Consider the following 27,359-nt stretch of genomic DNA (forward strand, 5'->3'; position numbering starts at 1 on the left):
ACGGTGAACGTGTCGAATAGAACAGTAGCCGCCCCCCAGACCACGGTGCCCCTTCCCAATCTCTGCCTCCCTTCTCCCTGGAAACCCCGTCCAACTCCAGCGCAGGTGCTGTCGCCTGTTTCTGGTCTGATCTAAGTAACTGGCTGCTCTTTGCTCCACACTCAGTGATGAGAGGCCCTGAAGCTGCTTGTGGGGGCCTGTAGTCGGTCTGGTCTCTGCCGTCTTCATCTGTTCATGTGGAGGGGCAGTGGGCGCATTTCCAGTTCGGGCTCTTAGGGAAAATTCTGCCCCGGACCCTCCTGTGACTGCCCCGGTGCCCATGAGTCAGATTGCCTGGGGTCCGTGTTTCTTTGAATCGTGGGCAAATGCACGCAGCAGTGACCATCCTAACCCTGGAAGTGTGCAGTTCGGTGACATCAAGCGCTTCCAGCCTGTCCTACAGCCGTCCGCCGGCATTTCTCTACGACTCATTGGACCCTGTGCCCTTTACACACTGACTCCCCCTTTCCCTGCACCCAGCCCCTGGCAGCTGCCACTCTTGGTGTTCACGACTTTTGATCCCCCCCCCCCCCCCCCCGCTCCAGGACCCGTGTCTGGGTCACGTTGGCGCCCCGCAGTGGGTGTGGGGCCCTGAGGCGCGCGCGTGTTCGGCTATAGTGTGTTCGGCAGGCGGTTTTCGAAGCCGTTGAGCCCATTCACATTCCCATCTGCTGAGCAGGGCCGGGCCTGCTGTGCATCCTCACCAGCAGTGGGGAGTGTCAGCTGCCTGTGGTTCCTTGTTTGCTAACTTTAGCTGTGGAAATCTCATTGTGTTTGAATTTACTCTTCCCTGATGACCAGTGAGGTCCCGGCACCTTTTCATAGGCAAATCACCATTCATTTCTCTTCCTTTTTTGTGAGGTGTCTGTTGAAATTGTTTGTGCATTCTTCACACTGGATTGTCCCCTTTCTCACTGATATGTGGGAGTTCTTTCCTAAGTGCTTCTTATTACATTTTTAATTCTCTGGAAATTGGCTGTTGCTATGGCATTTATGCAGACTAGCTTAGGCAGGAGGTGGAAAGTACTGGAAGGCTGGTGGGGGGTGGGTCTCTGTAACCCAAGGGTGGGAAGGCAAGAAGTGGAAGCCATCTGAACACAAAAGCCTCTCATCCCCTCTGGGCTCAGCATCCTTCTGCTGTGACTTTCCCAAAGCTGACTGCTCCCCATCTGGGGCCCTTAAGGACCAAGTCCTTTGGTCTCTGGTTCAGTTCCACGGGAGAGAGAATCCACATGTTGGTCTTGCACAGTCAGGTGTCCACCTTGACCAGCCAGCAGCGTCTAGGGGATGGGGGCTGCAACATCTGGTGGCAGCTGGGGCCCACCCAGTGGGTGGTGGAAGCTGTTTCCAGAAAAGGGCAGGACCCCTTCTCCCAAGAAAAGGTGGCTGCAGCCACTTACTGTGGAACTCGTGCACCGGAATCTTTGCTTAGAGTTGTTTTCAGTTCATTGTTCTTCCCTCTGTGATATTGGGGATCGAGAGGTTTTATTGAACAGGATTCCACTGTGGTCAGGCCTTCATGCTGGAGTGGGGCTGGGAAGGAAATGTTTATCAGGTGGCTTTTCACCTGTGCAAGGCTCCTTTGCGTTATGGGCTTCTTTTATCCTTAGGACAGCCTGAGATGTCCTTGTTGGTGTTACTCACTGAGGCCTCATGTTGCAGATGGGGATACCGAGGCCCACAGAGGTTAGGCTGCCCTAGGTCATCTAGGCTGCACAGAGAAGCGTTGTGCATATGGGCAGGACCTTGGCCCAGGAATCAGGGAGCAGGGTGATGAGAGGTGGGTGGGACCCCCTTGGGGTCAATCTTTTCTTTCTGACTGGGAACCTGCTCCCAGGCTGTGGGGCCTCCCACCTGGCCAGGAGTTTCAGGAGCTCAGGAGCCTGAAGATGCTTTTCTTTCCTGAGATCACTCTGTGGGGACTGTGATTTTTTCATTGGTTGGTCAGTCATCTGGGGCTTAGCAGCATTGGATTTGGGAAGCTGGTAACCGGGAACATCTGTTCTGGTAGAGAATGAAAAGAATTTTGGGCTGGTGGAGTCCATGAACTGTCCCTGGGCATTGCACATGCCTGCTCGGCTCTCTGCCTCTGGGGCTGCTGAGCAGGACGTGTGCCCAGTGTCCTAGGACCAGTTGTGTATTTTAGCAGGGGGGGGTGTGCATAGTCTTTAGTCATGTCATGGCTTACCTGGCAGGGACATTGTGATTTATAGTAAGAAATAAATATTTGTTTTTCACCTGTTCCTGTTGCAGAGCGCCTAAAACCCTTGGGATTTCCTAAGCGGTGAGTGGTAGAAGTGTGGTAGAAGTGAAATCAGAGTCTTGATACTCAGAACGAGCCTTTCCACCATACCTGAGTGTTATGTTATGTTATGTTAATGAGGAGATTTTGGAAAGTACCTAAAGATGAGTCCTGGCTGCCTTTGGACTCAGCCTTGTGATCAGAAACTGGAGATTGAGAGGGTCACCAGCAGCCAGTGCTTCAGTCAACCGTGGCTGTGTAACAAAGGTTCCGTGCAAACCCAAAACGGCTGGACTCGAAGGCTTTCGGGTTGGTGAGCGCAGTGAGACGCCAAGAGGTGGAGCCCTCAGGGAGGGCAGGGAAGCACCTGTGCCCTTCCATGTGCCGTGTCTGTGGCCTCCTCCATCTGGCTCCTCCTCAGTCCTGTCCTTTTATAGTAAACTGGAGGTCTAGTAAGTGAACTGTTACCTTGAGTTTTGTGAGCTGCTCTAGCAAACTGGGGGTCATGGGGATGTCCAGTTGACAGGAGGCCAGCTGGAGTGGGGATTGGCATCCGAAAGGAGAGGGCGCTGGCGTGGGGCTGAGCTCTTACTAATCTGTGGGATCTGGTGCTGTCCCTGGGTGGGTAGTGTCAGGATTGAGCTGCATTTTTAGGTCACTCGGTCAGTGTGCGCGGGAATTACAGAATTGCTGGTGGTGTGGGAGGGACACACATGGGTTGGTTTAATCGCGTGTGCAGCTCTGAGGACACCACCTCTGCTTGGTGGTGGGGCTTGAGCAGGTCACGTGACCTCTCTGTGCCTCCCATTTCCTTGACTGCCAACTAGTGGTAAGCGCATCATCCACCCTCCACCTCTGTTCATTCGGCCGATTTTTATTAAGCTCCTTTGTGCAGGCCAGGTGGTGGCCGCTGGGGTACAGGATGGTGGACAAACTTGTGACCCCCTGGCTGGAGTGTGAACCAACCAGCAAGGGAAGAAAAAAGTGACCCCCACTGTGAAGACAGTGGGGGCCGGAGGGGTTCTCTCGGGTAGACAGATGGCTCGCAGGGAGGTTGTAGGAAGCCTTCTACTCAGTGGCGGGGTGGGAGCATCCCTTTGGTCACAGGGAGTGGAGAAAGCTCCAGAATCCTGGGGGACAGGCCCGGAAGGTGGTGCTGGGTGAGGTGGGCATTACAGAGCAGAGTCACTAGTTTGTGGGGCGGCAAGTGGGGCCTGGCCCTGAGGTCGAGGCGTGGGGATGTGTGTGGCTGGGGATGGCATCAGTGTCGCAGGTCTGGAGCATCTGCAGTGCACGGAGGGAGCCTGCACCCCCTAGAACTGATTGTTCATGTCTCGCATTACCTGCAACCACACAGAGACTCGAGGCTGGGAGGAAGGTAGCCGCTGCTGGGAATTGCAGGAGGTGAAAATGTCAGGCCTGCGTCTCCCCAAGGACCCAGGGGGCAGGCAGGGGTTCCGAAGGGGTCAGGGCTTGAGTATAGATATCCCAATTTGTGTTTTAATCTGATCCCTCCAGAACTGTGAGAGGGCCCCTCGGGGGCCACCCGGAACAGCAGGCTACGTCACCTGGTGATGAAGCCACGAGCTGCCCCACAGCACTGGCTGTGATGGTGGTGGCTGAAGGCTGCTTAGTTTCTTTCTCCGTGTGTGTCCCATAGCTTGGTGGGCTTGGTTCACATGCTTGTGGACCTCAGACCCAGTCCAGCTGCACTGTTCTAGCAACGCCGCAGTCTGGGTGACTTATGAACCATGGACATACGTTTGTGTCACAGTTCTGGAAACAGAGAAGTCCAAGATCAAGGTGTTCAGTGTCTGACCAGAGCCGCCTCCTGGTTCGTGGACAGCTGTCTTCTCATGGCCTCACGTGGCTGGGTTTGGAGACTCCAGGGGCCTCTGTTATAAGGGCACTGAGTCTACCCCTCAGAGCATGTCCTCATGACTTGGTCACATCCCCGAAGGCCCCAGATCCCGGTACCATGGTGTTAGGGGTGAGGTTTCAGCATGTGAATCTGAAGGAGACATGAACATTTGGTCTGTAGCAGGGTCCTAAACTTTGGTCTCTATGAAACTTGTGATCTGTGAATGTGTAGCCAAGGAGGGAGTGAGTTGAGCAGGTGTCTTCTGGGAGAACTTCCAGGTCCCCCTTTTACTCTTCTCCCTCGCCTGCCTCCTGGGGGATTCTAGGAACTTGGGGGTGGATCATTGTGTGCTTTGGAGAGCTTGTCCTGGTGCCTCAGTCTCTTAGCAGAGTTAATCCCCTTATGTAATTGAGAGTGTTTCCATGTGGGGGCTGGAAGTGATGCACGTGGTCCACCATGTGTACGAGCAGACATCTGAAAGGGGAACGGGGGTGCCTGGGTTGCTCAGTGGGTTAAACCTTTGCCTTTGGCTCAGGTCATGATCTAAGGGTCCTGGGATCGAGTCCCGCATCGGGCTCTGTGCTCAGCGGGGAGCCTGCTTCCCTTCCTCTCTCTCTGCTTGCCTCTCTGCCTACTTGTGATCCGTGTCTGTCAAATAAATAAATAAAAATCTTAAAAAAAAAAAGAAAAAAGAAAAGGGAGGGGCACCTGGGTGGCTCAGTGGGTTAAAGCCTCTGCCTTCGGCTCAGGTCATGATCCCGGGGTCCTGGGATCGAGCCCCGCATCGGGCTCTCTGCTCAGCAGGGGGCCTGCTTCCTCCTCTCTCTGCCTGCTTCTCTGCCTACTTATGATCTCTGTCTGTCAAATAAATTAAAAAAAAATATTAAAAAAAAAATGGAAGTGGAACAGACAGAACAGCCCCAGAACCGGCCATCACTGGAGCAGCCTTCGGGAGGCTCATGGTTTTGATTTTCCTCCTCTGTAAAAGATGAGGAACACGCATGTCCATCCACATCGGACACACGTGTGTGAAGGAAAACTGAGCTGTGTGTGGGAACTTGGGGAGGCCTCCAGGGGAGGTCTCCTCCCTTGGTCTTTATTTTGGTGGCTGGCCACCTGTTGCTTCTCCAGGTCACCTGGATGCTTGTAAGTAGGGCGGAGTCTGAATACCTCCCTACAGAGGAGCTGAACTGGCTGAATTCCTCTGAGGTGGTGAGGTCCCCAGGCGTGTCATTGCCGCCTAGCCAGGGCTTCAGGGCCAAAATCATGGCTTCTGGCGGGCTTCTGAGTGTGGCCTTAGAAGGGTTTTCAGCTGGTCTGATTGGGAAGGCCTTCCTGCGTGGCTCATTCTTTGTTTGCGGACGGCTGCCCTTTGTAGTCGGCAGGGAGGTGACACCACTGGCTGCTGTCCCTGTGCGGCAGTAGGGGAGGCCCAGCAGGGGCTTAAGACAAAGGGGGCCAGGACTCGGCAGCCTCTGGGCTCATTGCCCCACATGGAGAATAGGGGTGGGATCCGTGCCCCCGTGATGGTTTCTTAATCTCTGGAGCAGGGAGGAAGAGGCCAGCAGGGATGGTGGTTTCTCTTCTTCCATCTTCCAATCTGTCTGCCTTATGTTTCTGCCTTTCATGATGTTTTCTTGCTTTTCTCTCCCTCCTCTTCAGAGCTCTGCCTGCTCATCTGGGTCCTAAACTACGTGTACACACACAGATGCCCACGTAATCACACAAGCACACACCAAGACACATGTGCACACCTGCGGGTGTGTACACCACATGCTGCACACGTGTACACACAAGCCCACACGCCTCCTTGGTCCTCAGTTGCACACATTCTTTCCTTTAAAAGTTCCCTTTTGGGGCACCTGGGTGGCTCAGTGGGTTAAGCCTCTGCTTTCCGCTCAGGTCATGATCCCAACATCCTGGGATCGAGTCCTGCATGGGCTCCCTGCTCAGCGGGGAGCCTGCTTCTCCCTCTCCCTCTGCTGCTCCCCCTGCTTGTGCTCTCTCTCTGTCAAATAAATAAATAAAATCTTTAAAAAAAAGTTCCCTTTTAAAAAACGTGAGCATTTGAGAAACCTAGGAAAGCACAGAGATAAGAGCAAACCCCCTCCTTTCACAGTCCATGCTTCCCATTTTCCTGTTGCATTTCCCTTTAGGGCAGCCCCATTGTGGCCCCTGTGTTGTCTCTGCTCCACGTCAGAGCCGCATGCTGCTTTCCCTATGAGACGGTCTCCCACTGTCCTGGGAGTCATGCTCTTTGTGCATCTGCTCCGTGCCGACTCGTGGGACCTGGCGCATTCCTTTTACCTAACAGGTGGTCCCATCTAGCGAATGCCCCCGTCTGCTTGTCCGTGTCGTTATCTGGCGAGATGGGAGGTGTGAGAATGTCTGCCTTTTTGTCCCTGCTGCCTCCAGTCCCGACTGACTTCTCAGCGGCTTTTTGTGTGCGTCCTTCCCTAACGTTCTGTGTGTGCTCACAACTTGTGTTATGTGCACCCAGCTGTGTGCAGATAACCTTTCAAATGGGACCCTGGAACACCTTCAGCTTGTGTTTTTAATAAATACTCCGTGATTGTCTTTCCGTGTGTGTATCCAAGTGTGTTTGATTCTCGTTAGTAGCTGCTTGGTGTCGCCTAAAATCAGGAGTGTTCTGTTTATTTAGTCCCCCACCTGACTCTCTCTGGGGGTGGCTCTGTCTGGTTCCTGGCCCAGCGTGTAACGGCCGGGGTTATGCCCTTGCCATTGTTCCCTGTAGGCGCGAGCCCCCAAGCCGGACTCCTGGTTCCGGGCCTGTTTGCCTGGGCAGCCAGGGCTGTGTGCATGTAGCCAGGGCTGCGGCTCTCGGCAGCGACACACGCCTCCAGGCCAGGTGTGCCCCGGGGAGTTTGAAGGGCTCAGAATTCCCTCTGGGGGCTCCAGGAAGGACCCACATAGGCTCGGGTGCCCAGATGTGCCTGCCATGCCTGCGGGACGCTTGGCCTGAGTGTCCCCCAAATCCCAGGGCCCTGTGGCCACCTGGGCTTTTCTCTGGGTTGTCTGCCAGAGAGAAATGGGGGACAGAGGGTGAGCACCACATCAGGAATCTTGGGAGAGGCGAGAGATACTCTCATGGTTCCCCCAGCAAAGCTGTGAGCTCTCTTATTTGAAGCTGACCTTTTTATCCACTGATCTTTACGAAAACTGAATTTGGTGCCTAAGTGTGCCAGGAACATAATGGGGAACAGCTTAGAACCTCATTTCTCATGGTGGGGGGTGTCAGATACTCAGGTCCACACAGTTTTCATCTGTGGTCCGTGCGGAGGTGAAAGCGTGCTCAGGGCTCAGGTGTGGGATGGGGGAACCGACTTAGACTAGAGGCGTGGGAAACGCTGTTAGTGTCCTGTGGCTGTAGTGCAGAGCACCACAGAGCAAGTGGCTTGTAACAGCAGAGTTTATTCTCACAGCTCTGGGGGCTGGGAGTTCCAAGTCAGGCTGTCAGCAGAGGTTGGTTCCCTTTGGGGGCTCTAGGGGGTCGTCCTTCCTGCCTCCTGGCTGCTGGCAGCTCTGCGTGCCCTTTACCTTGTAGTTTAGTCGCCCTGCCTTCTTCCCTTTGTGTGTGCCTGTGTCCAAATCTCCCTCTGTTGTGTGAAGACATCGGTCACTGGATATAGTGTCCCCGGTCTGGTTTGACTCTTCTTTTTTTTTTTTTTTTTTCTTTATTTTTATTTTTATTTTTATTTTTTTAAAGATTTTATTTATTTATTTGACAGACAGAGATCACAAGTGGGCAGAGAGGCAGGCGGGGAGAGAGAGAGAGAGAGGAGGAAGCAGGCTCCCTGCTGAGCAGAGAGCCCGAAGCGGGGCTCGATCCCAGGACCCTGAGATCATGACCTGAGCCGAAGGCAGAGGCTTTAACCCACTGAGCCACCCAGGCGCCCCTTTTCCTTTAAATTTTAATTCCAGTTAGTTAACATACAGTGTTGTGTTAGTTTCCAGTGTCCATATAGCGATCGAGTGCTTCCATACGTGACTCTGTGCTCCTTAGTCCCCATCCTCCCCGCCCCTCCCCATAACCGTGTTCTTTACAGTTAAGACTGTTTCTTGATTTGTCTGTTTTGTTTCCTTTGTTTGTTTGTTTTGTTTCTTAAACTCCACACTTGAATGAATTCGTACCATATTTGTCTTTCCTGACGGACTTATTTGGTTTAGCATTATACTCTAGATCCGTCTGTGTGGTTGCAAATGGCAAGGTTTCATTTTTTATGGCTGAGTAATATTCGTGTGTGTGTGTGTGTGTGTGTGATGTAGATGTTACCACATCTTTGTCTGTTCATCAGTCTGTTGACGCTTGGGCTGCTTCCATAATTTGGCTGTCGTCATAATGCTGCTGTAAACACCAGGGTGCACGTATTGGAGTCAGTGTTCTTATATTCTTTGGGTAAATACTGCAGTTATTGAGTCACAGGGTAGTTGTATTTGTAACTTTTTTTTTTTAAAGATTTTTATTTATTTTGAGAGAGAGAGAGAGACAAAGTGAGAGAGAGCACGAGAGGGGAGGTCAGAGGGTGAAGCAGACTCCCCATGGAGCTGGGAGCCCACTGTGGGACTTGATCCCAGGACTCTGGGACCATGACCTGGGCCGAAGGCAGTTGTTTAACCAACTGAGCCACCCGGGTGCCTTGTATTTGTAACTTTTTGAGGACCCTCCATACTGTGTTCCACACCGGCTTGCGTTGCCATTAGCAGTGCATGAGGGCTCCTTTTTCTCCAGACCCTGTTGCTTCTCGTGTGGTTGATTTTAGCCATTCTGACTGGTGTGAGGTGATAGCTCATTGTAGTTTTGATCGGCATTTCCCTGATGATGAGTGTCCTTGAGCATTTTTCAGTGTCTCTTGGCCATCTGGATGTCTTCTTTGGAGAAGCATCTGCTCATTTCTTCTGCCTATTTTTAAATTGGATTATTTGGTTTTGTTCGGTGTTCAGTCAATATGAGTTATTTAAATATTCTGGATGTTAACCCCTGACCAGATATGTCATTTACAAAGATCTTCTCTCATTCGTTAGGTTGTCATTTAATTTAGTTGATTATATCTTTTGCTGTGCAGAAGCTTTTTATTTTGGTGTAGTCCCAGTAGTTTATTTTTGCTTTTGGTCTCTTGTCTCAGGAGACATATCTAGAAAAATGTTGCTACAGCCGATGTCAGAGAAATTACCGCCTCTGTTCTCTTCTAGCATTTTTATAGTTTTGGGTCTCACATTTAGATCCTTAAGCTGTTTTGAGCTTATTTTTGTGTATGGCATAAGAAAGTGGTCCAGTTTCATTCTTTAGCGTGTGGCTGTCCAGTTTTCCCAACACCGTTTGTTGAGGGGGCTGTCCCTTTCCTCTGGCATATTCTTGCCTCTTTGGCCAAAGATTAATGGACCATATAGTCGTGGGTTTGTCTCTGGGCTTTGTGTGCTGTCCTGTTGATCTTCGCATCTGTTTTTGTGCCAATACTAGACCATTTTGGTGACAACAGCTCGGTAGTAGATCTTCAAATCTGGAAGTGTGATACCTTCGGCTTTGTTTTTCTTTTTCAAGATTGTCCTGGCTGTTTGGGGTCTCTTATGGTTCCATCCCAATTTTACGATTCTTGTTTCTGGTTCTTTGAAAAATGCTGTGGTATTTTGATGGGAATTGCATTAAATCTGCAGATTGCTTTGGGCAGTATGGACATTTTAATATTTGTTCTCCGACTCCACGAGCATGGGATAGCTTTCCATTTGTTTGTGACATCTTCAGTTTCTTTCATCAGTGTTTTATAATTTTTGGAGTGCAGGCCTTTCACCTCCATGGTTAAGTTTATTCCTAGGTATTTTATTATTTTTGGTGCAATTGTAAATTGGATTTAAAAAAAAAATTTCTCTATGGACTCTGAAAAACAATCTGAGGGGTTTGAAGTGGCGGGGGGGTGGGAGGTTGGGGTACCAGGTGGTGGGTATTATAGAGGGCACAGCTTGCATGGAGCACTGGGTGTGGTGAAAAAATAATGAATACTGTTTTTCTGAAAATAAATAAATTGGGAAAAAAAATTTCTTTTTGTTGCTTCATTCTTAATGTATAGAAATGCAGTAGATTTCTTTTTTTTCTTGTTTTATTTTAAATTTGTTTTTCATTTCATTTTATTTTATTTCTTCTCAGTGTTCCAGAATTCATTGTTTATGCACTACACCCAGTGTTCCATGCAGTACGTGCCCTCCATAATACCCACCACCAGGCTCGCCCAACCCCTCACCCCCTCTTTTTTTTTTCTTTATTTATTTATTTGACAGAGAGAGAGAGACAGTGAGAGAGGGAATACAAGCAGGGGAAGCAGGAGAGGGAGAAGCAGGCCTCCTGCGAAGCAGGGAGCCTAGATGCGGGGCTTGAGCCCAGGATGCTGGGATCATGACCTGAGCTGAAGGCAGACGCCTAACGACTGAGCCATCCAGGTGCCCTGAAATGCAGTCGATTACTGTACATTGATTTTATATCCTGCAGGCTTACTGGATTCATTTATCAGTTCTAGTAGCTTGTTGGTGGCGCCTTCAGGGTTTTTATATATAGTGTCATGTCATCTGCAGATTGTGAAAGTTTTACTTCCTTTCCAGTTTGGCTGCCTTTTATTCCTTTCTCTTTTCTGATTGCTGTGGCTGTGACTTCCGGTGCTCTGTTGAATAATAGTGGCAACAGTGGACATCTTTGTCTTGATCCTGATCTTAGGTGAACACTCTCAGTTTTTCCCCTTGGAGGATGATGTTAGCTGTGGTTTTTCATCTATGACCTTTATTAGGTTGAGGTATGTTATCTCTTTATAAACCTACTTTGTTGAGGGTTTCTATCATGAATGTATGTTGTACTTCGTCAAATGCTTTTTTTTTTGCCTTTATTAAGGTGATCATATGGTTTTTATCCTTTCTCTTCTGTATGTGATATATCCCATTAATTGATTTGCAAATATTGAACCACCTTTGCATCCCAGGAATAAATTCCATTTGATCATTCATGATGAATGATTGTTTTAATGTTGTTGGATTTGTTTGCTGAGGATTTTTGCAACTATGTTAGTCAGAGATATTGGCCTATAGTTCTCTTTTTTTGGTACTGTCTTTATCTGATTTTGGTATCAGGTAATGCTGGCCTCGTAGAATGAATTTGGAAGCTTTTCTTCCTCCTGTATTTATTTTTTTATTATTTTATTTTTAGGATTTTATTTATTTATTTGACAGAGATCATAAGTAGGCAGAGAGGCAGGCAGATAGAGAGGGGGAAGCAGGCTCCTCACTGAGCAGAGAGCCCCGATGCTGGGCTCCAGACTCGATCCCTGTACCCTGAGGTCATGACCTGAGCCTAAGGCAGAGGCTTAACCCACTGAGTCACCCAGGTGCCCCTGTTTTTTTATTTTTTTAAAGATTTTGTTTATTTGAGAGAGAGAGAGTGCACGTGCACACAAGCAGTGGGGAGAAGGCACAGGGTGAGAGAGAAGCAGACTCCCTGATGAGCAAGGAGCGCGATGCAGGGACTCTGATCCCTGGGATCATGACCCGAGCCAAAGACAGATGCTTAACTAACTGAGCCACCCAGGCTCCCCTCTTCCATTGTTTTGTAATAGTTTGAGAAGAATAAGCATTAACCCTTTTTATTTTTTTAAATTTTATTTTTTCAGTGTTCCAAAATTCATTGTTTATGTACCACACACAGTACTCCATGCAATATGTGCCCTCCCCAATACCTATCACCAGGTTCACTCCCCCCACCGTCCACCCCCCAAAAAACCCTCAGTTTGTCTCTCCGAGTCCACAGTCTCTTATGGTTTGTCTCCCCCTGTGATTTCCCCCAAGTCACTTCTCTCCATCTCCCAATGTCCTCCATGTTACTCCTTTTGCTCCACCAATAAGCGAAACCATATGGTAATTGACTTTCTCTGCTTGATTTACTTCACTCAGCATAATCTCCTCCAGTCCTGTCCATGTTGATACAAAAGTTGGGTATTCATCCTTTCTGATGGAGCCATAATATTCCATTGTATATATGGACCACATCTTCTTTATCCATTTGTCTGTTGAAGGGCATCTTGGCTCTTTCCACAGTTTGGCAATTGTGGTCATTGCTGATATGAAATGAAGGTGGCCCTTCTTTTCACACATCTGTATCTTTGGGGTAAATAGCCAGTAGTGAAATTGCAGGGTCATAGGGAAGCTCTATATTTACTTTCTTTCTTTTTTTTTTTGAAGATTTTATTTATTTATTTAACAGGGATCACAGGTAGGCAGAGACTCAGGCAGAGAGAAAGAGGAAGGGAAGCAGGCCCCCTGCTGAGCAGAGAGGCTCCATCCCAGGACACTGGGATCATGACCTGAGCTGAAGGCAGAGGCTTTAACCCACTGAGCCACCTAGGTGCCCCTCAAAGATTTTAGACCATTGTGTTTTCATTTTCATATATATTTTTTTAATTTCCTCTTTGATTTCTTGCTTGATCCATTCAATTTTCAGTAACATGTATTTATGGTCTCCCCAGGTTTTTTTCCTTGTTGATTGCTAGTTTCATAGTGTTGTCATCAGAAAAGATGCATGGGATGACTTTGATCTTTGACTTTGTCAAGACTTGTGCTGTGGCCTAATATGGGATCTATTCTAGAGAATGTTCCCTGTGCACTTGAAAAGAATGTGTATTCTACTGTTTTAGGATGGAATGTTCCGAATAGATCTGTCAGATCCATCTGATGCACTGTGTCATTCAAAGCCACTGTTTCCTTGTTGATTTTCTGTTTGGAAGATCAGTCCATTGATGTAAGTGTGTTAATTACTATCAGTTACTTCCCTCACAGTGGTTATTAACTTGTGTAGTTGGGTGTGCCCATGTTGGATGTCCTTTATCTCTTTTTTACGGTCTTTGTTTGAAAGTCTGTTTTGTGCCATTTAAGTATTGCTGCCCTAGCTTTCTTTTCTTTTCACACCATTTGCATGATGAATGCTTCTCTACCCCTTCACTTCAGTCTGCATGTGTCTTTACGCCTGAAATGAGTCTCTTGGAGGCCACATAGACATCGCTCTTGTTTTCTTACCCATTTTGTCACTGACTTTGTCTTCTGATTGACGTATTCAGTCCAGTTACATTCAGAGTAATTATTGATGTGTATGTATGTGTGGCCATTTTATTACTTGTTTTATGGTTGTTTGTATGGTTTTTCTCCATTCCTCTCTTCTGCTCTTTTCTCTCATGATTAGTGAGCTTGCTTTATTATTTTTTTTAATTTTTAAAAAGATTTTATTTATTTGACAGAGAGAGATCACAAGTAGGCAGAGAGGCAGGCAGAGAGAGGGAGGAAGCAGGCTCCCTTCCGAGCAGAGAGCCCGATGTGGGGCTCGATTCCAGGACCCTGGGATCATGACCCAAGCTGAAGGCAGAGGCTCACCCCTCTGAGCCACCCAGGTGCCCCATTAGTGGGCTTTCTTTAATGATATACTTGGATTTCTCTCTCTTTTTTTTTGCCTATCTTTTACTGGTTTGTGATTTGTGGTTACCATTTGGTTCGTATGTAACATCCTTTGCATAGAGCAGTCTGTATTAAGTTGAGGGTTACTTAAGTTTGAACCCATTCCTTGCTCTTTTCCTCCCCACATTTTATTTATTTTTTATTTTTTAAAATTTTTATTATCATTATTTTTTAAAGATTTTATTTATTTGTCAGAGAGAGAGAGAGAGCACAGGCAGACAGAGTGGTAGAGGGAGAAGCAGGCTCCCTGCGGAGCAAGTAGCCCAACATGGGACTTGATCCCAGAACGCTGGGATCATGACCTGAGCCGAAGGCAGCCGCTTAACCAACTGAGCCACCCAGGTGTCCCTCCTCCCCACATTTTAGATACATGGTGTCGTACTTTACATCTTTTTATTTTTTGAGTCACTTGACTGAGTTTTACTGATACTGAGTACTGATACTTTACTGAGTTTTACTGTGAGTTTTTACCACTTTTGTACTTCAGTCTGTTCCCAGCTAAGTTTACACACAAGGGTGTAGGGGAGGACCTGAGATGTATCCTTGGGGAGGACACAACTTGGGCTGCCACAGAGGGAAAGGATAGCAGAGCAGAGGACAGGTTGAGCCTCTGAGCGGGGAGGAGTGGTCTGGGAGCAAGAGGGTACTGGGGTGCAGAGGTTGACAGGGTTGAAGGGCTGAGGCCCTGGCTACAGCCGTGAGTGGGAGGGACCGCCTGTGAGGCTTCTTTCCAAATGGAATTGGTCGTTCTCAGGGCTGAGCCTCTGGCCATCACGTGCTTACCCTGGGCTGTGTCGGGCCTTATAATTTACAACTTTTGTTTTCCCTTTTTTAACCAGGAAACTACTTTGCCTCGCACTTTTTCATGGGAGGTGAAAAATTTGACACTCCCCACCCTGAAGGTTACCTCTTTGGAGAAAACATGGATCTGAATTTCCTGGGCAATCGCCCAGTCCAGGTGGGTCCAGGTGGGTCTCACCGGGGCTAGGCACGTGGGTGGCGACGGTAAGGTGCCTCCCCTCCGCTGTCCACAGCCAGCTTCAAGGACAAGAAGGCACGGAGCAGCCCCAGACGGGCAGAGCAGCTGGTGGGACGTGTGTGCCTGTGTCGGGGGCTTGTCCTGGCATTGCCCCTTAGAGGCTAGATGGCTGCAGGTTGGTCACTGGGGACAGGGCTGCTGCTGCCGAGCCCAGTGCATCCAGGCTGTGGGGCTCCCTCAGGTTCACTTTCACTAGTCACCAGAGAAGTGCACGCTTATCCACTGCTGTCCATTTACTCAAAACACATTTGGCATCTGCTGTGTGCCTAGGGCTCTTCCACGGGCTGGGGGGTTGTGGGGGTGAAGGACAGATCCCACCCCATTCCCTGCAGTGGGTGTGGACAATGAAGAAGAGAAATTTCACAAGTGGAGACTAAGGAGAGAGAAGGGATGAGTGAGGGCTGGTGGGAAGGGGGCTGCCAAGCAGAGATTGGGTATTTTGTACTTTGAAATAATGGTCCCCAGTGTGGGTGAGGGGCCAGGCCGGAGGCTCTCTCTATCAGGAGACATTGGACTCTGTTCCCTAAGGCTGCTAAATCCTGGGATGTCCCTGGTCCTGTCTCCAACCCAGGTGGGATGTCCTCTGGACCAGGAGTCTTTAGGCTGTTCTACAGCAGAGCACCTGGTTGATATGAAATCTTGGTCCTTCAGCGGACGGGAGGCAAGGAGCTGGGGCTTGGTGTGCTGTGTGAGCACCCGTAAGTGCAGCTTTCGGGTGGTGCGGAGTCTTCCCCAGTCTCCCGAGCGCACAAGAGCAAGAAAGCAACCTCACTTCCATCTTTGAAGCCTCAGCTCACACGCAGGGTCTGGCTCTTACAGAACTCCATGAATCCGTTATTTTTTAAACTTTGGAACCATCATAGCCTCACCTGCCGCAGTGAGAAGTGATGCAGAGAGATCTGTATGCCCTCCGCTCCGGTTCCTCAGTGCCAACGTCTGATAAAGCTTTGGTGTGCTGTCGCAGGCCGGAACTTTCCAGATGATTCTAGTGTGTGTGTGTATGTGTGTGTGTGTGCAAGTCCCCTCCAGAATCTTTTCTTTTCTTTTTTTTTTTTTTAAAGATTTTATTTATTTATTTGACAGAGAGAGATCACAAGTAGGCAGAAAGGCAGGCAGAGAGAGAGGAGGAAGCAGGCTCCCTGTTGAGCAGAGAGCCCGATGCGGGACTCGATCCCAGGACCCTGAGATCATGACCTGAGCCGAAGGCAGCGGCTTAACCCACTGAGCCACCCAGGCGCCCCCCCTCCAGAATCTTTTCTGATCGCCATCCTTCCCCACCTTCTCACTGCCCCTGGGGTCCCTTGGGCCACCTTACGCTTGCCGAGGATCCTCCGGGAACTGGAGTACCATGGTGAGATCCGTGGGGCCACAGTTCTCCAGGGTGGCCTGGGCCCTGCTCCCTTGCTCCCTGACTGCGCTGCCCGTGGTTTCCTTCATGAATGAGCACAAGGGCCGGGGAGTGCGGACATGACTGTTGCTTCGATTATCCCTGTTTTCTGTCCCTGACACACCCGAGGGAGTCACTGGGCATTGCTTTGGGTTTTCCCTCCTAGTTTCCATACGTCACCCCCGCCCCCCATGAGCCAGTGAAGACACTCAGGAGCCTGGTGAACATCCGGAAGGACTCCCTGCGGCTTGTGAGGTAAGGCTGTGCCCCGCCCTGCTCTGTGGCCCCTGGTGCCCGGGATGGGGAGTGGCGGCGAGCGGCCTTGGGCTCTGCTTACCTCAGGTGTTGAGCCGCAGAGTTGCTCCTGGGGTATGGGTGCAGCGGGAGAGGCCAGCAGGGCCCTGCTTGTGGAGCTTTCGTCTTTGAACCAGGGCTTCTCAGCTGGCAGCTGTGCCCCTAGGGACCTTGGCCTGTGTCTGCTGTCACAGCCCCGGGGTCAGTGCTCTGGGCCTGTGGGGGGCAGAGGCCAGAGATGCTGCTCAGCCCCTGCAGTGCACGGGGCAGCCCTGCAGCTAGGACCGAGCCAGTGTCCAGCATCAGTGGGCTGAGATGCTGCTTTAGACCTGGAAGGCTTGAGGCATCCGGGGCTGTCTCCAGCTGGGATGACTCCTCCCTTCCTGTGGCGGGAGACGAGGGAAGGACAGCGCAGCGGTGTCGGCCCGGCCCTCATTGCCCCCAGGGAGCGGGCCCCCACATTTCCAGGTGTCCACCACAGAGCGCCCCGGGGTTAGGGACACGTGTGCCGCGCAGGGTGGGGGCACTTGGACACAGCCTCTGACCTGCCGCCTGTCCCTCTGCCTCCCGGGCAGGTACAAAGATGGTGCCGACAGTCCTTCAGAGGACAGTGAGAAGCCCCGAGTCCTCTACAGCCTGGAGTTCACCTTTGATGCCGATGCCCGGGTGGCCATCACCATCTACTGCCAGGCGGTGGAGGAGTTTTTGAACGGGATGGCAGTGTGAGTGTCTGCACCCGGGGCAGTGCGGTGACCCGGCAGCTGTGCTTCTATGTCCGAGTTGTGTGCTTGAGCTTTTGGAGGGTTTATTTGCAATAAGGGTCCTGCTGGCCTCACAGGTTTGAAATCTGCAACTTCAGCAGCACCATAGACTGGGACAGACCAGCGAAAATGTGCCTGCTTGGGTCCTGGGGAAAGCCACTGGAGGGCCTGATTGGCTCTGGGATTGGGGCTCAGGCTTCAGGCTCAGGCTTCAGATTGGCCCTGCCCTGCACCTGCCAAGCAGCTCCCGGCATGGGACCGCCTGTGCCTCAGTTTCCTGAGCTGGGGGTAGGAGTGCCTGGAGCGGCCCTCTTGTATTTGGTGGAAGGACCTTGCTGCTGCTACTGGAAAAACTGCAGAGGTAGGGGCCAGTGGGGAGCAGCCCCTGCAGGGAGTGAATGCTTTGTCCTCCATGGGGCTCATGGGACTTGGGGTCTGGGCCCCTGAGGGCCTGCCCCTACCACCCCCCATTTTCTCACCCATCCCCCACTCGTACCCTCTCTGGCAGCAACCAGAGAACAAGGTTCCTTTTCCTATACTTCCTTTTTTGAGGCTCTACACTGACCCAAACATTGGGTTGCTTTAGTTTTTTCAGTGATGCAAGCCATTAAAAATGTGTTCTTACCATAAGCCAAGAATGAGAAGATCCAGAAGTGTCTGGGGGCCTCCCCCAGAGGTGAGCACAATGGCCTGCGGGTGCTGTCGCTGATGTTGCCATTCGGGTCCCTCTGGGGCCCTCCTGGTGCCCTGTGGGCTCTTGCCTTGTGACTCTGCCTGCCTGATCTTTGTCCTCAGCCATGGTCACCTGCTCTGGCCCCTGACTAGGAGGTGGGAGGACACATGTGGGAGGGCCACAGTGCCTCAACGGTTGGATGAGGCTTCCGTGTTCTCTCCTTTCTGCTCATTTGCCTGCCACAGTGGAGGGGTCTTGGCTAGTGGGGTGAGGTCTGAGGGCTGCCATGGAGAGGGGGACCTGGCAAGCAGCCCACCCACCCCACACTCCAGCTTTTGTCTGTGTCACACTTGGGCACAGTAAGAGGTGCCATATGCTTGAGAAGAGGGTCTGCTGCTCAGAGAAGGACAGTAGACACATGAGCAAAGACATAGCTGCCCTTGGAGTCTGTGTCTTGGACCCCGGGGGACTCCTCCCCGCAGGGGAAGAAATGCTGCTCTGTCCCTTCCTGAGAACTGGCAGGAGTGGCCGGAGGCCTGCTTCCCGTCGGAGTTTGCTGGTGTTTAGTGGTGTGAGCTCAGAAGTCACCGAAACAAAGAGAAGCAGGAATGTTCCAGGACCTAGAAGCCTGTCCCCAGGGACCTTTACCTTAGCCTGGGAATTCTCTTTGCATTCCCTGATCGCCTCCCTGCTTCCTGACAGGCAAGAAAGGGGGCAGATCTGAGGTCCAGGGAAGAGCCCAGGGTTGCCTGGCAGTAGAGTCCTAGCCTGTATCTTTACCACAGGCTGAGGCCTGGCTTCTCACAGGGAAAGAAGGGCCTCTGGCCTCTGGCAGGCAGAGGAGCCCTCTCTCTCTCTCCGGGCATACAAGAACGGCTTCCCCATCAGCCACCAGCGTCTCAAGCTCTCCAGAGGGTCTTTTGTCTAAGAGACTGAGGAATGGCCTCAGGAATGGCAGTTGTGGGGCTGGTGGAGGAAGCTTTGTCAGGGTTGTGTGTCGGGATCGGGAATGGGAAGAAGCCAGAGTTGGTCAGAATGGAAAGTGTGAGCGCCCTTTGACCCCATTGTTCCTTCTCTGGGAAGGTGCATGTGTGTGTGGCTGGGGTGGATGTAGAAGAGGGTCCTGGAGGCCTTGTGTGCAACAACGGGGTGTTGGGGACTGTCTGGTGTTCACCCCACACTGAAGGCCTCGCGGTGTTTGCAGAGCACGGGCCTCTGCATGTGACGGTCAGGGGACAGCACCGGGACTGACTAGTGAGGAAGCAGGTGTGGGCCGACTGGCCCTTGAACATGGGAGAGCAGACGCCCATGCCTTCCAGCGTGGGTTGTGGGTGACACAGACATGCAGGCGGTGGGGGGTGTGTGTGAGGGTGGGCTGTGGGGCACGCCGCCCGTGGTGTATGTGTCTGTCCTGTGTTTGTGCGGCAGAGGAGACACGTCAGAGAAGCCAAATGGAAAGGTGTAGCTGGGGCTGGAAAGGCAGTTAGTTACTGGGCAGCTGTGGGCTCTAGAGGATGTGTCACCAGGCAGGCTCCAGGCAGACCTGGCAGTGAGCAGAATGAGGCCTCCGAAGCCGGTGGCAGGCTGAGGGCCCCGGCCCACCAGAGGATGGTTGGAACTTGCAGGAGGAGAAAGAAAGTGTGGGTCCTGCATGTCCTATTTCTGCTGGGTTCCGAAAGCCTGGTTCCTGCCAGGCCCCACGGCAGAGGCCCCTGTGCTCCAGGGTGGGGGGTTACAGCCTAAAAACCGGGCACAGCAGACCCTGTGCTCTCGGCCGAGGGTCAGCAGCCTTTCTGCCCCTTCAGGTACAGCCCCAAGAGCCCGGCCCTGCAGTCTGAGACCGCCCACTACAAGAGAGGGGTGAGCCAGCAGTTCTCCCTGCCCTCCTTCAAGATCGACTTCTCTGAGTGGAAGGATGATGAGGTAAGCTTCTGGGCAGGCCCCTCTGGCCCTGGCCCCAGCCCCTTTCCGGAATTCCCTGCCCCTTATGGCAGGGGACGAGCCCCTCGGGGCCTGTGAGCTCAGATTCCTCATGTGGGTGATACGCATCAGGAGTGGCTGCTGCCCTGGGTCCGTGTGCTCTGTCGGCCATGTGCCAGACCCAAGAGCGGCATTCAAGGCACTTGTCGGGGCAGCTACAGGCTGTGGTACCCGGCTTTGGTGCCTTGTTGGGGCCACAGGACTGCAGCACGGCTGAACCCTTACACCCTGTGGTTCCGTAGCTGGGGTCGGTAATTTACATTATGTGAGGGATGGTGATGGAAGCTTTGTCTGTAGTAGCAGAAAAATGGAAACAATCTGTGTGTCTGTGATTGCTTGTTCACCGAGGTCGTGGGAGCCATTGGTCTGCATGATATGGGCACCGTGGTTCACCTCTGTAACAGATGTCCTATCTTGGGATAGGACAGAGTTCTAGAACACACACATGCACACACGTATACAGGCTGTACGTGAACGGTGTATGTGCCACAGCACTGGATTCATGTCTGAATTGTTCGAGCAGGTCTGTTAAGATGTAATTTACATGCCATGATGACCACAATCCAGTTCTTGAACATTTCCATCCTTCCAGTAGATCCCTCATGCCCATGCAAAGTTCATCCCTGTTCCTAGCCCCAGCCCCTACATTACTCTACTTTCTGGACGGATTTGGCTTTTCTGGATTGTTTTACATACATGGAGTCATACAATATGTGGCCTTTTGTGTCAGGCTGCTCTCTCATTTAGCTGAATTCTGTAGATTTTTAAAGATAGCAGTTGTAAATTACTAAAATAAATTGGGAGGAAGGAACGGGGGCCGTGGGGCATGGGTGGCATAGGAATTGGGCAGGAAGGTTGGGGCTGGTGGACGGTGTCAGAAGGGGAAGGCCTCACCACGGTGTTTGCTCTTGGCTGTGTGTGTGCTTCTTGTCAGGGTGCTTTGATGGCAAGCAGCAGAAGCTGCCATTGTGTCGCTCAGGTGAGAAAGTCCTCTGAAAGAAGGATGGGCCACTGGAACCTCACCCCCAGTCCCATTCCGTCAGGTCCATCCCTGCACGTCCACACTCCCGGTTGGGGTACCCAGCAAGTGCCTGTGGTCCTGCCCACCCTCCTGTGAAAGGAGGAAAGCCTTTCCCCAAAGAAAGGAGGGAGCTGGGTAGGCAGAGGGGGTTGGGCAGACAAGTGGGTAACCCCCAACCTGTGGTTGCCTGTGGGGAGGGTTGGGCTCAGGCTGCACCTCACTTTGGTGACCTCTGCTCGTAGGGCAGTTCCTTGGCTGGCATTTCAGCTGCAGAACACATCCTTGCGTGTTTGCAGATGTGCTGAGTCAGGCGGACAGTTTGGGTTCCAGACTCCTGGTGGGGTCATTTGTCCTGGGGGCACACTTGGCTCATAAACCAGTTTGAAGTGCCATGTGGGGGGACCCCCTTTCCTCCCTTGGAGCAGCAGGGGCCCACACTGCAGCTTGTCAGCGTGTGGCACGGTGGACGTGGCGGGTGTGGTGGCAGGTGCAGAGGGTGTGGTGGGCAGCCATGTGGGCCTGTCTCATGTGGACTTATCCCAGGACCCCTTCCTCGTCTTCACCTTCTCGGATTATGTCTTCAGCTAACATGTTCTCAGATCAGCTCACTTCTTTTTTTTTTTTGAAGATGTATGTATGTATGTATGTATGTATTTGACAAAGAGAGCACAAGCAGGGGGAGCGGCAGGGAGAGGCAGAAGGAGAAGCAGGCTCCTCATGGAGCAGGGAGCCTGACTAGGGCTCGATCCCAAGATGTGGAGATCATGACCTAAGCCAAAGGCCCACACTTAACCATCTGAGCCACCCAGGTGCCCCACAGTTAGCCCTTTTCTTTATTTTATTTTATTTTTTCAATTTATTTATTTGAGAGAGAGAGAGTGAGAGAGAAAGCATGAGAAAGGGAGGGTCAGAGGGAGCCTGACCCGGACTCGATCCTGGTACTCCAGGACCATGACCTGAGCCGAAGGCAGTGGCCTAACCGCCTGAGCCACCCGGATGCCCCCCGGTTAGCTCTTTTAAAGTGTACAGTTCAGGGCGCTTGGGTGGCTCAGTGGGTTGGGCCGCTGCCTTCGGCTGGGGTCATGATCTCAGGGTCCTGGGATCGAGTCCTGCATTGGGCTCTCTCCTCAGCGGGGAGCCTGCTTCCTCCTCTCTCTCTCTCTCTGCCTGCCTCTCTGCCTGCTTGTGATCTCTCTCTGTCAAATAAATAAATAAAATCTTAAAAAAAAAAAAAAGTGTACAGTTCAGTGATATTTACCAGATAGATGGTCCTCGACTTAAGATGGTTTATCTTTGAGGGACGCCTGGGTGGCTCAGTTGGTTAAGCAGCTGCCTTTGGCTCGGGTCATGATCCCAGCATCCTGGGATCGAGTCCCACATCGGGCTCTTTGCTCAGCAGGGAGCCTGCTTCTCCCTCTGCCTCTGCCTGCCTCTCTATCTGCCTGTGCTCGCTCTCTCGCCCTTTCTCTCTGACAAATAAATAAATAAAAAAAAAATTAAAAAAAAAAAATGTTCCTCTAAGATGGTTTATCTTTGAGTTTTCAGCTTCATGCTGGCATAGAAGCTATACACGCTTGGTCGAAATCATACTTTGAATTTTGGAGTACGGGCACCCCCCAGGCTAGTGATCTGTAGCTCGGTCCTCTCTGGTGGTGTGGGCGGCCAGAGCCGCAGCTCCCGGTCAGCCACGCTGTCACGAGGGGAAACAACCAGAGACGGCCAACGCACTGATCGCCGTTCTGTCTCTCTCCCTCGGCGAGGTACTCAGTGTATCACACGAGCTACTCAGCGCTTCCCAGTGCAGCAGGCTCTGTGGGAGGCTGATGGAAGTGAGCGTGGTCTGGCTCCGTGGGCACGGGAAGTGCAATTCCAGTCTCTGGTATTTTCAGCTTGCGAGGGGCTTCTCAAGCCGAAACCCTGTCAAAAGCTGAAGAGGGTCTGTGTTTAGAGTGGTTCAGCCATCAGCGCCGTCTGACTGCGGGACAATTTTGTTACCCCCACAAGAAACACTGTGCCCACCGGCAGTCCCTCCCTGCGCCTCCCCTCAGCCCCCGGCAGCCGCTCGTCATTCTGCATCGTCCTGTTCGGACGTTTCATATAAGCAAACTTGTACAGTGTGTGACCTTTTGTGCCTGGCTTCTGTCCCTGAGCACCGTGTCTTCACCCACGTGGTAGCAGCTGTCAGTACTTTGTTCCTTCCTGTGGCCCGTAATACCCCCGGTGTGGCTGGACCATGTTTATCTGTTCATCTGTGGATGGGCGTTTAGGTTGTCTCCAGCTTTGGGAGACAAACGGATGTTGCTGTACAAATTTGTGTGTGGATGTATGTTTTCATTTCTCTTGGCTATGGCTTGCTTTTTAATTAAATTAAATTAAATTATTTTATTGGGGCACCTGGGTGGCTCAATTAAGCATCTGTCTTTTGCTCAGGTTATGATCCTAGGGTCCTGGGATCGAGCCCCACATTGTGCTCCCTGCTCAGCGGGGAGTCTGCTTCTCCTTCTCCACTCTGTCCTCATCCCCTGCTCATGCTCGTTCACTCTCAAATAAAGTTTTTTTTTTTTCTTTAAAGATTTTATTTATTTATTTGACAGGCACAGATCACAAGTAGGCAGAGAAGCAGGCAGAGAGAGAGGGGGAAGCAGGCTCCCTGCTGAGCAGAGAGCCCGATGCGGGGCTCGATCCCAGTACCCTGTAATCATGACCTGAGCTGAAGGCAGAGGCTTAACCCTCTGAGTCACCCAGGTGCCCCAAAATATTTTAAAACAACTTATATATTTAGAGAGGGGCAACAAAGAGGGAGAAAGTGGGAGAGAAACAGACTCCCTGCTGAGCCCAGGGCCTAGCACTGGGCTTGATGTCAGGACCCTGAGATCATGACCTGAGCCAAAATCATGAGTTACTCAGCCCCCCTTTAATTTTTTTTTTTAAGATATTTTTTATTTATTTGACAGTGAGAGAGAGGTTACAAGGAGGCAGAGAGGCAGGCAGAGAGAGAGGAGGGAGCAGACTCCCCGCTGAGCAGAGAGCCCGATGCAGGGCTCGATCCCAGGACCCTGGGATCATGACCTGAGCCGAAGGCAGAGGCTTTAACCCAGTGAGCCACCCAGGTGCCAATTTTTTTTTTTTTTTTTTTTGAAGACTTTTTTAAGACAGGGTCACAGCACAATTAAGAGGAAGGCATGGAGATTTCCCATATTTCCCCCGTCCTCACTCATGCATAACTTTATTTACTGAATCATATTGTGGACGTCTTAGAGATAGCCTGGTGGCCGGAGTGGCTTCTTTTTTAAATATATATATATATTTTTCAAGATTTTATTTATTTATTTGTCAGAGAGAGAGAGAGTGTGCACAAGTAGGCAGAGTGGCCGGCAGAGGTGGAGAGAGAGGCAGGCTCCCAGCCAAGCAAAGAGCCCAATGTGGGACTCGATCCCAGGACTCTGGGATCATGGCCTGAGCCGAAGGCAGCAGCTTAACCGACTGAGCCACCCAGGCGTCCCGCCGGAGTGGCTTCTTTGCGGGGTTTCCCTTCCATTTCCCTTGGGCTTCCATTCATTTCAGTGAGAGCCACATCCCTGCACTTCTGTCCTTTGCCTTGCCTCTATTTCCCGGTGTCCATCTGGCCCGGGACTTGCAAAGACCCTTGTCTGGAAGTTCCTGTGCAGTGGGCGAGCCCGAATTGCCGTGGGGCGAGGCTCCCACCCATGCTTGTGTTGTGGAAGAGGAGGCCTGAGCTCGAGAACCCTCCCAGGTCAGCTGCCCCGCTCTTCACCTGACCAGGATGGCCGCTCTTTCCTAAGAGAAGTCTCTCTTCCTGCATTAAAAATAAACGTCTCCCTGGGGTGCCTGGGTGGCTCAGTGGATTAAAGCCTCTGCCTTCAGCTCGGGTCATGATCTCAGGGTCCTGGGATCGAGCCCCACATTGGGCTCTCTGCTCAGCAGGGAGCCTGTTTCCCTTCCTCTCTCTCTGCCTGCCTCTCTGCCTACTTGTGATCTTTGTCTGTCAAATAAATAAATAAAATCTTAAAAAAAAAAAAAAAAGTCTCCCTGAGACGTGGGTGGGCAGGAGTCTCTGCCCTCCCCACCCCCGCCCGCTGCGTACTCAGCTCCTGGGAGTGAGTGGGGTGCAGAGTTCTGGGGAACAGCGTTTTAGGGGAGATGGTTCTCGCTGCCGAGTCCCCGCACTCCCCGGTCCCTCCTGTGACGTGGCAGCAGCTCTGGTGGTGGCAGCACAGGACAGGTATCTGGCTGGCGGGTGGGGGCGGCCACTCCTCCTGTGGAGGGTTGTTGTGGCCAGGCATTCGAGGGGCGCGGGGTGCGGGTCCGGGTGCCAGGGAGAGCCGGGGCCCCGTGTCCCTTCATTCCTGTCGCGGTCCCCTGGCCCCAGCCTGGGCTGGCCAAGGCAGGTCTTCTCTCAGGCCTTGCTGAGTCCGTTGAAGGAGTGCCATGCGTCAGTCACTGCGCTGGGCTCCGTGGACGCGGTCGCCGAGGTGAGTGCTCATGAGGCCCGGAGGACCTGCTGCCACAGAGCCTTTGGACGGTATCTGTGGCAGGACTGTTCTGGTTGAGCGGCGGAAACACAGCTCAGTCTGACCGCAGAGAGGAAGACGGGGTCTGTCCATTGTGCACCCCGTGGGTCCGTGAGACCAGAGAGGAGGGCGGGGGTCACTGGCTGCTGGTGGGGTCACCATGTAGGTCTCTTCAGACCAGCGGAACATGACTGGCTGTGGGTGCTCGGGCTGCACTCGGTGTGCAAGGGAGGACAGCACTGGTCACCCCGGCTCCGCAGAGCACGGAGCTGCTTGTTGAGCACCTGGCCTCCAGGAGTACGGGGCTTTTGTTCCAGAAACTGACCCGACGTGTGGGGGCGAGCGGGCTGCGTGTTCAGGGCTCTACTCCCCATCGGGCTCTTACCTGAACGCTCCCCTTCCTCGGCACCTGAACATCACCCAGCGTCTGCGTCACCAGGATAACTGCGGGATGGTTTCGGCCCTGTGCCTTGACTCAGGGTGGGGAGGGCAGGTACAGGCTTGCAGAGGGGCCCCTGTCCCATGGATAGCTGTGGGTGACCTGTATCTCCTGTCTCATATAATCACCTCCGCCACCCACCATGGGTCACCCAGGCAAGGGAGGCCTTGCAGAGAGGCCCCCCTCCTTTAAAGTCTGGATATCTGTGGTATAGGTCTCTCCCCTGAGGCTGCAGCGAGCATGAAGCCTGGCTGAGTACTGGGGGGGCCTAAACACGTCCTCCACCTCCCTGCCTGCAGCTGGTGTGCATGTGGGTGGCTGGTGTGCAGAGCGCCCCCCCCCAGGGGCCTGTGTGCCTGGGAGTCTGTGCCCCGTGTTGCTCCTTGAGGTCCTCTGGGGCCACGTTCCTCCTTAGCTCTTGCTGCCAGAAGATTTGAGGCTTTGCATTGGCTGGTGTTCGCTGTGTGTTTTCTCAGCTGCCCCATGCACCAGAGACAGCTTTTAGTCCTCTGTTACAGATGGGGAAACTGAGGCTCAGGTGGTAGAGTCAGACTCGATTCCAGTACCTGGTTCCTCCAAGTCCTGTCTCTCCCAGACAGTCTGGGACCCACAGGCACCTTGTTGGCCTCTCCTTGCAACCCTGCCTGGGGTGTCCTCAGCTGGTCGCCTCTGTACTGTGGGTCCTGGCCTGTGGCCTCTGCTGGTGAGCAGATGTGAAGGCTACGTGTGTGTGGAGGAGAGTGGCCTTTGAGCAGGGAGCCAGGGAGAAGGAAAAGTGAGGGGGATGGTGTCTCCTTGAGCTCAGTTGCATGCCACATTGTGGCCCCTTTCCTTTTGCCCTTGGTGGGGACAAGCCAGGCACTTTCTTTACAAGGCTGAACACTGCCCAGGACTCAGACACCGTTGCTGGTGTGTGTGGCATCCAGAAGGGGGACAGCCCCGGTGTCCCGTAGCAGGCGAATGGGTGAGCAGGGTCTGGCCGCGCAGTGGAGGAGTACTCAGCCCAGGGAGGAATCACTGACGCCCGTGCAGCGTGCGCGAGGCTTGTAAACGTGGTGCTCGGTGAACGAGCCAGGTGGGAGAGATCCGTGCTGTGACGTCCCACTTCTGTGAAAGCTGCAGACCAGGCAAATCCGCGGGTGCACAGTCGAGTGGGGCTTACTCAGTGGGGAGGGTGCATGGTCGTGGGGACAGGGCTCTGTTGGGATGATGGGAGTGCTCTGGAAGTGGATGGTGGTCGTGGTGAACGTGGCCTTACAGATGCACTTAGTGCCACTCAGTTACATGACTTTGCCATCTCGGTCATTTTTTATGTTTTGCCAAAAGGGAAAAGAGGTACGCAGCTGTCTTCGTGGCCATTTTGTCTGCGTGAGCTCTGCCACGTCGCCATCCCGCTCACGGCGCTTTCCCCCTCCAGCTCAGTCTGACTGTTCTCGCCTCCTTTTCTCCTCAGTTGAACTTCGACCTGGACCGGGGCGTGTTTCCAGTGGTCATCCAGGCCGTGGTGGATGAAGGAGACGGTGAGCGGCCCTTCTCCGTCCCTCTTCCTTCTGGGCTGTGGACCGTTCTCACCTCAGTCTGCAGGGAGTTTATTCC

General features: G+C 52.3%; 1 protein-coding gene across 5 annotated transcripts in view; it reads left to right on the plus strand.

Annotated features, from left to right (window-relative positions):
- MGRN1 (mahogunin ring finger 1) overlaps window positions 1-27,359 on the plus strand; it is a 58,866-nt gene that overhangs the window by 8,351 nt on the left and 23,156 nt on the right. For all 5 annotated transcript variants that reach the window (XM_044233673.1, XM_044233676.1, XM_044233674.1 and 2 more), the window contains exons 2-6: window positions 14,477-14,595; window positions 16,230-16,318; window positions 16,933-17,079; window positions 19,597-19,714; window positions 27,217-27,283. In XM_044233673.1, the coding sequence (XP_044089608.1) occupies window positions 14,477-14,595; window positions 16,230-16,318; window positions 16,933-17,079; window positions 19,597-19,714; window positions 27,217-27,283 (540 nt within the window). The remainder of the gene's footprint in view (window positions 1-14,476; window positions 14,596-16,229; window positions 16,319-16,932; window positions 17,080-19,596; window positions 19,715-27,216; window positions 27,284-27,359) is intronic.

Source organism: Neovison vison, chromosome 14 (genome assembly GCF_020171115.1).
Source record: "Neovison vison isolate M4711 chromosome 14, ASM_NN_V1, whole genome shotgun sequence".
NCBI lineage: Eukaryota > Metazoa > Chordata > Mammalia > Carnivora > Mustelidae > Neogale > Neogale vison.